This window comes from Aythya fuligula, chromosome 3, assembly GCF_009819795.1.
Source record: "Aythya fuligula isolate bAytFul2 chromosome 3, bAytFul2.pri, whole genome shotgun sequence".
NCBI classification, from domain to species: Eukaryota; Metazoa; Chordata; class Aves; order Anseriformes; family Anatidae; genus Aythya; species Aythya fuligula.
The window spans coordinates 41286513-41299303 of record NC_045561.1 but is presented as its reverse complement, the minus strand read 5'-3'; the positions used below and the strand labels follow the sequence as shown (position 1 = coordinate 41299303).

The following is a 12791-nucleotide window of genomic DNA, read 5'->3' as shown; positions in this document are numbered from 1 at the left end:
AAACACTTTCACTTGTGCCTGAATTCGCTCAGCTTTGTAACAAGCCAGTTGATTAAGCCCCAGTCACCCTTCACTTGGTGTCCACACCGAGGTGTCAGGACAACTTGTTTGTCTTTTCGTTGACCGTTTCCACACATCCTGGACCACGTTGTTTACTGAACTGGGTAAAAAAAAAAAAATATCTAGGGAGATATTCAGGGATATCTAGGGAGATATTTCAGAGAAGTAGGTCAAGCTGACTAAAAAAAACGTGTCAGAAATCAGCTTTCTCCCATTTCACCTCTCCCCTAACCTTAAACGACACCCCCCTTCTGGCAAACGCCACGGCAGAGCCAACCCCAGCGCGGGGCAGCGCCAAGCCCCGGCGCCACCCCGGGCCCCGCCATTTCCCGGGCGGCCATCTCAGGGGGCCGGAGCCCGGCCGGCTCCGTGCTGCGGCGGCGGCGGGGCCGAGGCGGGGCGAGGGCGGCGTGAGGGCGGCGTTTCCCGGTGCGGAGCGGGGCCGGCCGCCATGGCCAGGCACGTTTTCCTCACGGGACCCCCAGGTAACGGCGCTGGCAGCCGGAGCAGCGCGGGCCGAGGGCAGGCCCGGGGGGAGCCGCTGGGAGCCGGGGAGCGCCTGCGGGGGGCGGCCGGGGCTGAGCTGTAAGGGTGGTAAATGGCCGGATCTGTTGTTCCGGCTGCCGAGCTCGCTTTAATAAAGCCGTGGGCCTGGTTCTCGTTCTTGTGAGCCTTCTCCTGGTCCTGGTGCTGGCTGTAATTACTCTCAAACGCTGCTGCTGGGCTCAGCAACACACGCTCACTCCCCGCTTCGTGCTGCCTCTCCGCCCCCATAAATAAAGGCAGGCGCTGGAGGTTGGGCCGACCCTGGCCTCGCCTCTGTTCATTTAATTGAAATTGAATGTACTCTTCTGATTAGATAAGTGTGTAATTTTAAGCTTTCTTAAACTCGCTTTGAATCATTTTAGCTTACTTTGGCAATTAACTGAATGAAGGTAACCAAATCAGAGAGATCACACCCACCTAGCTGCATCAGTATCAATTCCCATGCAGAGACAAGGCCTCAGAAAGACGGCGGGTACTGGTGGTGCCACTGTTGTTATTTTGTTGTCGTTCAAATGCCAAGGGTCCCTCTGGCCTTCAACTTTAAAAGTTGTGCTTGGCTAAGGTGCCCCTGAAGCCACAGGAGGTTTTGCCTGTGGTATTTTAGCCTTGAGAAGGCTCCAGGGAGACCTTATAGCGGCCTTCCAGTGCCTGAAGGGGGCTGTAGGAAAGCTGGAGAGGGACTCTTTATCAGGTAGTGTAGGGATAGGACAAGGGGAAATGGCTTTAAGTTAGAAGAGGATAGATTTAGATCAGGTAATAGGAAGAAATCCTTCCCTCAGAGGGTGGTGAGGCCCTGGCGCAGGCTGCCCAGAGGAGCTGTGGGTGCCCCATCCCTGGAGGTGTTCAAGGCCAGGCTGGATGGGGCTTTGGGCAGCCTGGTCTGGTGGGAGGTGTCCCTGCCCATGGCAGGGCTTGGAACTAGGTAATCTTTAAAGGCCCTTCCAACCCAAACCATTCTGTGAGACTGACAGTGAAGTAGTTCCTAAATCTGCTTAAAATCTAGGGAAGGAATTTGCCTATTGAAAAGGCTTCTGTTGGCGTCTTTACACACATCACAATCATCTATATTTTTTGTCTCCAGCAATTTAAAGAGTTACTCTGCAGGGTAATTTCCATCTTCTAAAGCAGATTTTCTTAATAAGAACGATAAAAAATGAAGTGCTAACAATAAATTCTGAGAGGCGACTGGCTTCTTTTATGCTCAGCTTTGTTGAGGGATGTTCTAAAGCAGCAAAGAAGGGAAATGGCTCCTTTGTGAGAACAGAGGGTGCCTGGAAGATGGCCAACATTCACATAGAAGGTACATTAAATTGTGCTAGGAGGCATCAGATGGGAAGGGTCTTAATGATCTTTCTTAGATCTGGGAGACTTGGTTATAGGACCTCAGCATAATTCACACAGGAAGGAAATTCAGGGCCAGCTATGAGACCAGGTTGCTCAAAGCTTTATCCAGTCAGGTTTTGAAAACTTCTGAGAATGAAAACTGCACAACCACACTGCTCAGCCTGTGCCAGGGCTTGATTGTCCTCACGATAAAAAAATAAAAAGCCTTTCCCTCCCCATATCTAGTCAGAACCTCTTTTGCTTCAATTACTGTTGTTGGAAGTATTTTTTTGCCATGTGGGATCTGACATCTTGGGGGTACTGAGTGCTTCCAATTGCTAGGACACGATACAAGTATTGTATGCTTAATCCATTGGAAGTCAGGCTTCTGGTAATAGCAATCAGTTTTGACCTAATCTAAAAAGAGGATGAATTCATCTCTGATCTTAAAAGATAGTGAAGAGCAGTGATAAAGAAAAGGAGATTGATCAGTCAGCCTTGTAGCTAGCTTGGATATCAGTTGTGTAACGGTGTGGCTCCCAGCATGGGCTAATCTCCTGCGTGTTTGCCCATCGTAGGGCAAGCTTCGTGGCCTGTCCAGACACTAAGCGAACAAGTTTAGTGTAGCCTGGGATATTTTTACCATTCTGCTGTGACTTCACTGTAGGCATACTTCTTAAAGACTAATAAAACATGGTGTTGGTACAACGTGGACTTCAAAAGGTGCTTCTGTACTTGCTTTTCCTACCACTTTTTAAGTCTGTAAATTTTTCTTAAAAATAAACACTGGCTATTTATTTATTTATTTATTTGTTCTAAATCACGTCATTGCTGTGGTATTTAAAAAATAGGCTTTTTCCAAAGAAGATTAATCCTGTGTACCTTTTGTTCCCCCTACGATTTTAGGGATTGGAAAGACTACTTTGATTCAGAAAGTCACTCAGGCACTAAGATCCTCAGACGTTCCCGTTGATGGATTTTACACAGAGGAAGTTAAAGAAGGTGGCAGAAGAAGAGGATTTGATGTTGTCACTTTATCTGGAAAACGAGGTCCTTTATCTAGAGTCAGGTACTGAAGTTTTAATTGTTATAAGCAGCTTGTTGTTTTATGCCTCTCTCATGTGTCAGCATGTTAAATGCTCCTCCAGAAGGCGATTACCATTGCACATATGGCTTTCATGTCAGGTTCTTTGTTCAGTTCTCATGACCTGGCTGATCCTTGCATTGTTGCATTGTTGCCTATGTCTATGGCATAGTGAAACATGGAAAATATGCTAGAGAAGGATGGTCTCTTTTAGTGCCCGTTTTACACCAGTAGAGGAAGCAGTGCTCAGCCTTTTCTCACAAGTCCAAGTCTCTTTGGGATACAGTGAATAGCTTGTTGTAGACAGAAAGGAAGATTATTTGTTTCCACAAGCTAATTGATGGGTACAAAATCTGAAAATTAAAGTGAAATTGCATGCAACATCTTTTAAGGAGCCACTGACTGGCCCACAAATCCCATGTGTGAATTTTAAGAAAAAGAATGATGTTTGCGTATGTGATGCAGCACGTGGAAACCTTCCAATTATTTTCCCAAAACCATTTAAGCGTTTGGGAGCCCATTCTGAGCCTTGGGCTACTGCTGTGCTGCTGTCTGTAATGTCTCAATACCTAATTCAAAGGTAGCTCGCATGCTTCCATGAACTGCAGGTGTTTATTTTGGTTTCAGTGCAGATATATCTGACAGCTTTTATATTCCTTTATTCTTCTATACAGCGTTCAAATTTAAGCTTGCATAGTACTGAAGGTATCCTATGGTATGTTTATTATCTGAATTATGCTATCTGCAGCATGACTTAATGCGTGGCTTACAGAGTTTCTTTCCTTTGAAGAATTAAGAGGAGTTTGACTTAGTGGGGTAACTCTTCTAATAAATGCACTTGAAATGACTGCAGTCAATTCTCATTAAATTTACTACTTAGAATGATCTGTTTATGTCTTTCAAATTCAGTTCTGATTCTTCTGCTTCAAGACGTGAATATCGAGTTGGACAGTATGTTGTAGACCTCGTTTCGTTTGAGCAGTTGGTTCTACCTGTGCTGAGAAATGTGAGTATTACACTAAAGCTGCTGAAAAATGGATGCTTGATGATAATGAGCGTTATCAGAAGGCCCTTGTACAGCCCTAGTTTTTGATGGTAATAAAGGGCCTCTTTCTTGGGTGTCACTGATACTGATCGACTTCAGGATCAGGAAGCTGAAGGGGCTGAGTTCACTTTCCATTTCCTTGATGTGACATCGTCCTGTGACCAGGCTGTCCTTGGGCTGAGGGACAGCCGATAGGAAGTTTCTTCCCATACCACCAGATTCCATGTTGTAAGGTAAACAAAACGTACAGGTGGCTTAACACACAACTGGCAGGAGTTAGAAGGTCCAAGAAAAAGGATTTTCCTGCTGCTCCTCTTATATCTCTTTTTTCCCCTCTCACTGATTCCTTTCTTTTTCCAGTAGAAACATTGTTTCTTGAATCCAGTGATTATTTTTGTTTACAGCTACATAATTACTATTAGGTTTTAAATGTTACAGCAGTCTATAATTTGAGACAGGCTGCTGCACACTGAGTGTTTTGTGGCTTTTCCATATCCTTCTATTATCCTGTTACAACAGTACAAGCAATATTACGCTTGTGTCCCTTCTTCCTTTTCCTTCTTCTCATCCCAACCTTTCCCCTCTCCAAAATTAAACAAGAACAGACCTGACTTTGGCAATAACATATCATAAGCTGTGCAGCAGCTGCTGAACAGTACTGCTAAAAATCATGTTGTGATTTTTCTACACTGCCAAATCTCAAGGGGCCAAGGGAGAAGGGACTTCTTAATGAACTTAGGAAAATAAAAAAAAAAAAAAAGAAAAATAATAATAATTATAAAAAGTAATAAAACAGAAGGGTGCAAAGGGGCTAAAAAGAGATTGAGGGTCAGATTGCTTTTGTCAAGGAAAGCTAAAGGCTGAGAGGAGGAAAGTAAAGATGTTAGGGGCAAGGGAGAAAGGGAATATGAATAAAATGGGACTTTTAAAATATTTAACTTCACTGTAACTTGATCTACTGTTAGTAAATAGAAGGATAGTTTAAAATAAATAAAAAAGGCTTCATTAAGTCAGTGCTGTACTCTGAATCCTTTTACTGCTGTCTTAATATATTTGAAGTTCACGAATGATCTTGCTAGAAGGGTATTAGCAGTGTTCATTTTTTCTGATTGTTTTATAGCTTTCTGGAAGTACAGGAGAGCGAAGAGAGGAAGAAAAGGGGCCAAAGGGGTAGGAGAGTGCACGACCCTGTTCTCACTGAAAGCACCATTAATCCGTTTTGTGGGGATGTGGTCATGCATGTACGTGGTACAGAACGGGGAGAGGACAAGAGAGGGTGAGGAAGATCACAGACCTGAGACGAGAAGAGGAAAATGAACAAGGCATGGTCTGGTTTGATCAAAGAGCAGCGGGGAGTGGGAAGGCGCCTGGTTAGGCTGGCAGGCAGCTTCAGCTCTTACGGTTTGGGTCTTGCTCGCTCCATTGAGAACTGGGATAGATCCTACAGTGGGTGAGCTCTTTGGTTCTGGAAACGTTACCGGGCAGGACTGAGGATTGTATCCAAAGCAAAATGTTCTGTTTCTTTGGGGGTGACCTAGAGACTGTTGGCTTTTTAGCTGACTGATCTGTGAAAGCTTTTTAAATAAAACAGCAGCTCAGCAGGGACTTGGCTTGAAAAAGTTTTAGGATGCATGTTACACAGCTCTTCCACTTCTCTGGAAGTAAATAGAGAGAAAAAAGCTGGAAATGTCCTGGTTTAAAGATAGCTTTAAAAAAAAGATAGCTTTTTAAAGATAGCTTTAAAAAAATTAGTTTTTTTGAGGGAAATGCTGTTTTTTGCCCTTCTTACACTCTTTCTGATTTTAGTTTTATTTGGTGTTTCTTTTAGTTATGTTTTTGTTTTTTCAACTCTAGAGGCTTTCTATCACAATGTGCCTCTGCATTGCTTGCTGTGCTGTGAGGTTCTAATCACAAATCTGATGTTCAAGTCAATTTTGTGGCAAGAGACTATGCCAGAGCAATAGATCAGACAGAAAAGGGAGGCACAATGTGAAGGTGAATGTTACCGTTGCTTCTGGGGAGGTCAGCACAATTCTGTTTGCAGTTTGGCTACTGACTTCTTGTTCTACTTTGGACAAACATTTTTGACCTCTTGAAATTTTACCATGATGCTACAAATTCTGGAGCCAGAGGTAAAGTCCTTGAGACCTGCCTGGGTCTGTCTGTTCGCTTCTCTGCATGCCTGAGTTTGCAGCATTAGGGGCTCAGCTGGCACAGGCAAAACTGCTGCTGTATGATTTGATAATGGAAGAGTAATCTTTATGAAATCTGAAATCTTACTTACAACTTGGAAACTGAAGATAAGGGTATAAAAATTTGATTTAGCATTTCTTATGCTAAAACAACAAGGAGCAGGCTTCTCAATTTAAAATTGTTTTTCAAATGGCATCCTGTAGCTACAAGAAGACAAGCTTCCAAATCTAGATTTAATGCAAGTCTTTTTTCAATAATTGTGCGGTGTGGATATTGATCTATTTGAAATGCAGAAGCCAATGTTTTGAGAAACAGGAGTCCCTCAGGTTTAATGAGAGTTGCTAGGTAGGCAAAGTGCAGTTCTGAACTGTCACATAGCTCTTACAGGGCCAATGCTGCTTTGAAGGAAAAACTGATATGAATATTTCCTATTGTAGTTGGTGTTTAGGTATTTACGCTGTCCCTGCATTCTCATCTTCCAACAATCTTTGCTGAAATATAAATGACAAATTTAAAGCCTGTCAGTCACCAACAGCGGCTTTGACTCTTCCACTTCCCCCAGAATTACAATGTAATCGATTTCTTGTGGAGGTAATTTTTATTAGCACAGAAACTGTTTCTGTTGCTGTTTCTAAGCTCTGTGTTGTTTACAGCCTGCCGATGCATTTTTCCACAGGTAAACCACGGCAGCGATTCAGAGAAAAAGATCTGCGTCATAGATGAGATTGGTAAGATGGAGCTCTTCAGCCAGGCTTTTGTTCGAGCTGTTCGGGAAACGCTGACCGACCCTGGCACCGTGGTACTTGGAACGATTCCAGTACCGAAGGGAAAGCCACTGGATCTTGTTGAAGAAATAAGAAGTAGGAAAGATGTTAAAGTGTTCAACGTGAGTAACGTTAAATGTTCTTAAAGAGCCTTCTGTGCTGGGCTGCTGGTTTGTATTTGGCTCTGTTTAAAAACTAATTGTTACTACCAGTTGATAGCTGTGGGTAGCTTGTATGAAATAAGTTTTCTAGTTTCCATTTGGTTCTTAATGGGCAGGTGTTCACCTTATTAAAAAAAACCCTCGCAGTTGGCACTTACTGTAGCAGTCTCACAGCTGGCTTTGCTTGTGAGGGGCCGTGGAAGTAATGATGTAGTTGTTTTTAAAGGTTTTCTTGCTGTAGTATTATTACCATCTAAGTATTCATTATTCCTGAGAGTTAAACCTTTTAAAGTACAGTCAGATTTTATTTTTTTTTCAGACTGGTTTGCAGAAATATTACCAGTAATCGTATTCAAGGAAAAAAAAAGCAGCAGTGGGGTTTGCAGAAATGATTTCTAGAAGAAAGACACTTGTAAATGGAGTGTGCTTTCTCTGGAGTCAGTGAAATAACTTTGGAATTCATTATGTTGTTTTACAGACATAATTTTCAGGATATTAGGGCCTCAAAGTGCATTTCTGATCAGTTACAGAGAAATTCTCAAAAACTCACCACAACAGATCAGCCTGTCCACAGGAATACATGAGAGGTTCCCTTAACATTTCTAAGTGCCCTGGATACATTGCAAAACCAAGCTAAACACAGCCCCCACTTTGATTTGTTTTTTCTGCTCAGTGTTACTGTTTCTAGGAGAGAACTAAGGCATATATCCAAAACTGAACTCTCTGGATCTATAAATTAGGGATACAGTAAGTGGGACTCGCTAGCAGGGGCAGTAAGCTGTAGAGCAGTACGGTGCTGCAGCCTGGTCTGCAGTGGATGCAGGTCACAGTGACAGCGTGTACTTGGTTGTGATTTGTTTTTTCCTTCCTCCTTCACTTGGATCACAACAACCCTGTCCTGAATGATCTTACTTTCTGCAGAGAAAGAAAAACCTCCATTTCCTTTTTTCCTCTTCAAAGTGACATTAACAGAACTGCAGTGCTCAGAAAAGTACCTCGTCTTTCTCCTAGTTGGTGGTCCCCTCCTCATCTTTACTTTCTGCTTTTTGAATTAAAAGCCTGTCCAAGTGCCGAAGCAGCCCTAGGAGCAAAGACAAGAGAATGTTCCTTTCCCCCATAAACATTTGGCTCTTACCTTTCCCTTCAGACACTAAACCCCGTGTTTCCCACCCTGCAGCTGACGTGCTTGCTGTGCTACTGACCAGGGATGCACGTGGGTGTGAATTCTCTGTGACTTGCCTTTTGGTGGAAGAACTGAGGGAGAGTTGGTGGCAAATGCCTCACTGAAGCAGCAGTCACTTGCTGCATAGGATGCAGTCATGGTGAGGCTATGGTGTTCCTTCTTCTCAGGGAAGGAAGCAAAGTGCTAGAAAGCACTGCTTGGCTTTTCAAGGAAGCTTCGGAGCTTTCCACTGTCTCTTCGTGTCAGGTGATGTTCTGAGGGCACGTGCTGCTCAGCCCCAGGTGATTGGGTGTGTCAGTCTGCCAGCGCGTCTTTCTCTTAAATGTCTACAGCCAGCTGAAGTCTTGCTGTACATTTCAATGGAGCAATGTTTTCTAACACAAAAAAAAACTTTACTAAAAAAAAATAAAACGAGCCATCCTGTTTATGATGCTGAGATTAGAACATGCAGGTTTCTTTGTTTTAGTACAGATTTCTCTGGCAGATCCTTCAGCCAAAAGCAAGAGTGTGAAACGTGGCAGGTTGCAATAGTTCCCCGATGACAAGAGACCTGCTACGCTAAAGTCTTGTGCAGGAGAGCATCTGTCTAGCTCCCGTGACACGCTACATGTTCTTTCCCAGCTAGTTAAAGCGTGTGCATGAGCAGGAGCAGAACCTGCCCTTGGGGAGTCGGATGTGTTACTGCCTGAAGTAAATGCCGGATCACCAGCTACCTCACTGAAGGGCTGTGGCACAGGGAGAGCCTGGAGTGCCCAGAGAGCCCACGGTAGTTTTTTCTTGCTAACTTTTATGATGCCTGGAAGTGTGCAGAAGTAGGTGGCTATCTTCCAAAATAGCTCTGTCTGCTTTGTCACTTAGCGTGGAGTTAAGCTGCATTCAAGTAACTCAGCAGGGTTTTCTGATCCTTCTTTTATTGTCACAGGGATGGTTCTGATGTTTGACACTAAGTGCCTGGACACAGCTGTTTTGGGTTTTACAGCCCCTTCTGTCTTGAAAGCATATTCAGTTGGTGTAAATGGGTCCAGATGCCCTAAAAGCAGTTGAGATTCGGTCCCCAATGTTTAATTTATTTTATCTAGAGCACTTAACGATAGGGGATCTGATATTTAACACATATTTTTCCATTGTTGCCCAATTCCATTTTGCTGAGAACTAAACTTTCCAGTGAAAGTACAGGGGCTCTTTTTGCACTGCCTGGCTCTGCGTAGTTTTGCAGACGTGGAGTCATAAATAGGATCACTTTATCCCTAGCAGCTGGCATGATTCATTTTCTCCCATTTTCCCTTCTATTAATTTTGCTTCCATGAAACCCATGAGTGAAGTTTGGTTATTTCTGTCTTTTGAGACAGAAAAAAAGAGTTAAATGGATAGTAGGTGAGGTTCCAGTTGGATGCTCTCTGCTAGCACTGTTTCCTCAACAGTTCCTGAATTGTGAGAGGATGAAAGCTTCTGTCCTTTTGCATGCTTGGAGTTTAGGTGATCGTTTCTTCCAGATTACCTAAATGCTTAGTCAAAAGCAGTATCTGCAGTTGCTTTTGCTCCCTAAGAAACTGCCCATCTCTTTGTACATTCAGCACGGATACTGGGAGACTGGTTCTGTCTGGGAAAGCTGCCTGCACAGAATGTCTCCAGATCTGAGAGGAGGCTGGTATCTATCAAGCAGCCTTTGCAAAACACTCGTGAGAATTTCCCAGCACTTGGCACACGCTCTGGTGCTCTCACTGGACTTCTGGCATGTAGGTATGGAAGAGGGGCAGATAAAATGCAGTATTGTTTTTGTTGGCTGTGAGACAGTGGGAAGAGCTATTAAATGTTCAGAAGGTCCTTTGAAAGTCAGGATGTCAGGACACTTGCTGTGAGATTTAGAGTTTGGCTCGTCTGTGCTCTGTGCCTTGTTTACCTCGGGGTGTCTCAATAGCCTTACTGAAGAGCAATTCCATTCTTTATTGTCTTGCTCTTTGCTGTTGTGGGCCTTTCTTTTTATCTTATAATAGCCTTGGAACAATACTCAATAAAAACAGCAACTTCCAGGCAGATCTTCCCAGTCCTTTCCTGTTTTTTTTTTTTTAACATCACTTTTTCATCAGTCCCATGTTGATCTCTCTTGAGTTCAGGTGCCATAGGTGAGACCGCTGTCTCTAGGTTTATAGGGCAGCTTTCCAGCATTTGGGTAGGATGTCTGTGACTGAATAGCAATAGATGCCTGGGGTTAAATTCTTCATGTAGGACTGTCACCAATTTGTTGTTGATGATGATAATAATAACAGACTTTCTCCTGTTCAGTACTGACCATAGTACTGGAAGGAATACAGAGCCACATGCTCAGGTATTAAGTGCAGCTACAGGGAATGCAATGAAACCTTGCTGGTGGAGAGCTTCATGCCATCTATACTGGGGTTTCTTGTCTGCACCACCCCAGCCCTCTCCCCAGGTTTTGGTTGGTGATGCTGTGGCCACGCACGTACATAATGTGGGTCACCAGGCTCTGCATGAGGGCAGGGTCATTCAGGAAGGGGTAATTTGCACCCCCAGCCCCACCGTTCTGTGCTCTGTCACTGCTGTACCCGGGAGCTGAGCTGGCAATGCTTCCTTGGCAATTCACAGCGGTCTGCAGGTGCTGCGACACTGATGGACCCAGAAAAAACACTGGACTGTGGATTTCCACACGGGCTCTTCTTAATGCCCAGCATTGCCACAGACTATCAAACCAAGGACATGCCTCAGTGCAACACAGAAGCCCCCCAGCTTCTTCAGGTAGTCTGAGTTCTCTTTCAAGGAGTTTCTGCCCTGCAGTGCTAAAGTTTCTAAGTACACAGTTGTGCTGTTAAGCCTGTTTTAATTTTTTCACCGAAGATGTTTTTGACTCAGGCTGTCATCCCTGGAAATAAAATCTTCTCAAGCGTAAGAACTCCACTTTATAGTAGAAAAATGATGCTTGGTAATCAAAAAGGATTTCTAGTAATGACGAAAGTACACAGAGCTTCTTTGAGCAATTCTTGTTAGTTATTCAAGCCCTGAATAATACTGTAAAATGCCATGGGTAATTAAATCAAAAAGATCACTGAATATTCAATTACATGTGCAGGTTTGTGGCTTTAGCTTATTGTGTTCTCAGTAGTACAAGAAGGCAGGTGTTCGACACTCAACATTCCTCCACCAAGAAAGAAATGCATTTGAATTTCTGCTTTGTTTTTTGGAGTAAAAAGTGATGTAGAGGTTATTCATCAAATTACATCAGTTTTAATTTCTCTTTCTCTAGGTTAGTAAGGAAAACAGAAACAACATTTTGCAAGACATCTTGGCAGCGGTGGAGTCCTGCAGAAAATGAAGATCTTTTCTTGCCTGTAAACACTAAAGCCTTTATTTTTACAAAACATAATGCTTTGTGGATATTTAATCTGCCTTTCCTGCTGAAGCTCCTGGAGGCTTTACTAGAGCTTCCAGGGTAAGCAAGGTAAAGCTGGTAATAGTCTAAACTGTGAAAACGAGATGGAAGGGTTCTTGTTCGTCCAGGTCATGAGCTGATCCATTCAAAACTTCGAGAGATCCATAGTTAACATGAAAATCTGACCTGGGTATTTGGAAGTTAGGCAGTCTGACTCCGATCCTAATTACACCATGTAAAAGCAGTTAGTTGCCAAATCTGGTAAGAGATCTGAGTCCTTCAGAGCGACGAGGACTGTTCTGGCCAGAGAGCAGTTTGGGGTCTGTAACATCCCGTGCAGTAATGCGCGTTGAGGAACCAGAACTTAACCCCAGTGTAACAGAATACAACTGTGCCCAAAAAGTGTGTGTGCTCTGCCTGGCTTGAGTATAAATAAACACTGTTGTTAACTTTGACCTGGTTGAGGTGTGTCAAAATTTCACCAGGGGTGCTGACAATTCATGAGGTGGAAGGAGGGAGTGGATTCCTACCCCCTATCCAACCGGCACCTCTCTCCTCAGCTGCGTGGTAAGAAGGGTTATGGAGAGTTCCAGGGAAATTTCCTGTAATCCCAAATGCTACATGCAGAATTCCACTTCAGGGGGAAACATAACCAACTATACCCTTTCTTAAATGGCCCAGACAGTAGTTATGAGGGCTGCCTTTTGGGTTAATTTTAAAGTTTTAGATGGCGGCCTTGCTTCACACCCCTTTAAAAAAAAAGCTTTAGGTTCATGGAGCTGAATCAAATCTTGACAGTTTATGAGGTCAGGATTGACTTAATTCTGCATTTGTCTATATGGGTTTTACAAGCCATCATGTTTACTGATATTTTTTTTTTTTTTGCTTTTTTTTTCCTTATTCAATTCTGTACACACTTAATAGTTGTGATATAAGATGTGTGTGACAGTGTTAGACAATGTCTTTTTCCTCTGAGGTTTGCAAAAGTGTTAGGAAAAAGTACTTGCACATAATCTGTTTTTGCATGTTACGAAAACAGAATTCCCT

At 43.3% G+C, this 12791-nt stretch overlaps 1 protein-coding gene across 1 annotated transcript; it reads left to right on the top strand.

Annotated features, from left to right (window-relative positions):
- Positions 1–469: 469 nt before the first annotated feature.
- NTPCR (nucleoside-triphosphatase, cancer-related) lies at positions 470–12199 on the top strand. Its single transcript, XM_032185506.1, has 5 exons — positions 470–545; positions 2836–2998; positions 3923–4019; positions 6928–7137; positions 11619–12199. Exons 1-5 carry the CDS (start codon positions 512–514, stop codon positions 11685–11687), a joined length of 573 nt encoding a protein of 190 aa, XP_032041397.1. The 5' UTR covers positions 470–511; the 3' UTR covers positions 11688–12199.
- The last annotated feature ends 592 nt before the right edge of the window (positions 12200–12791 follow it).

Bases quoted from the DNA above. Each gene is read 5' to 3' on its own strand.
- NTPCR (XM_032185506.1), top strand. From the start codon at position 512: ATGGCCAGGCACGTTTTCCTCACGGGACCCCCAG. The intron at 2,999-3,922 runs GTACTGAAGTTT...TTTCAAATTCAG, and splicing joins GGTCCTTTATCTAGAGTCAG to TTCTGATTCTTCTGCTTCAA. The intron at 4,020-6,927 runs GTGAGTATTACA...ATTTTTCCACAG, and splicing joins TTCTACCTGTGCTGAGAAAT to GTAAACCACGGCAGCGATTC.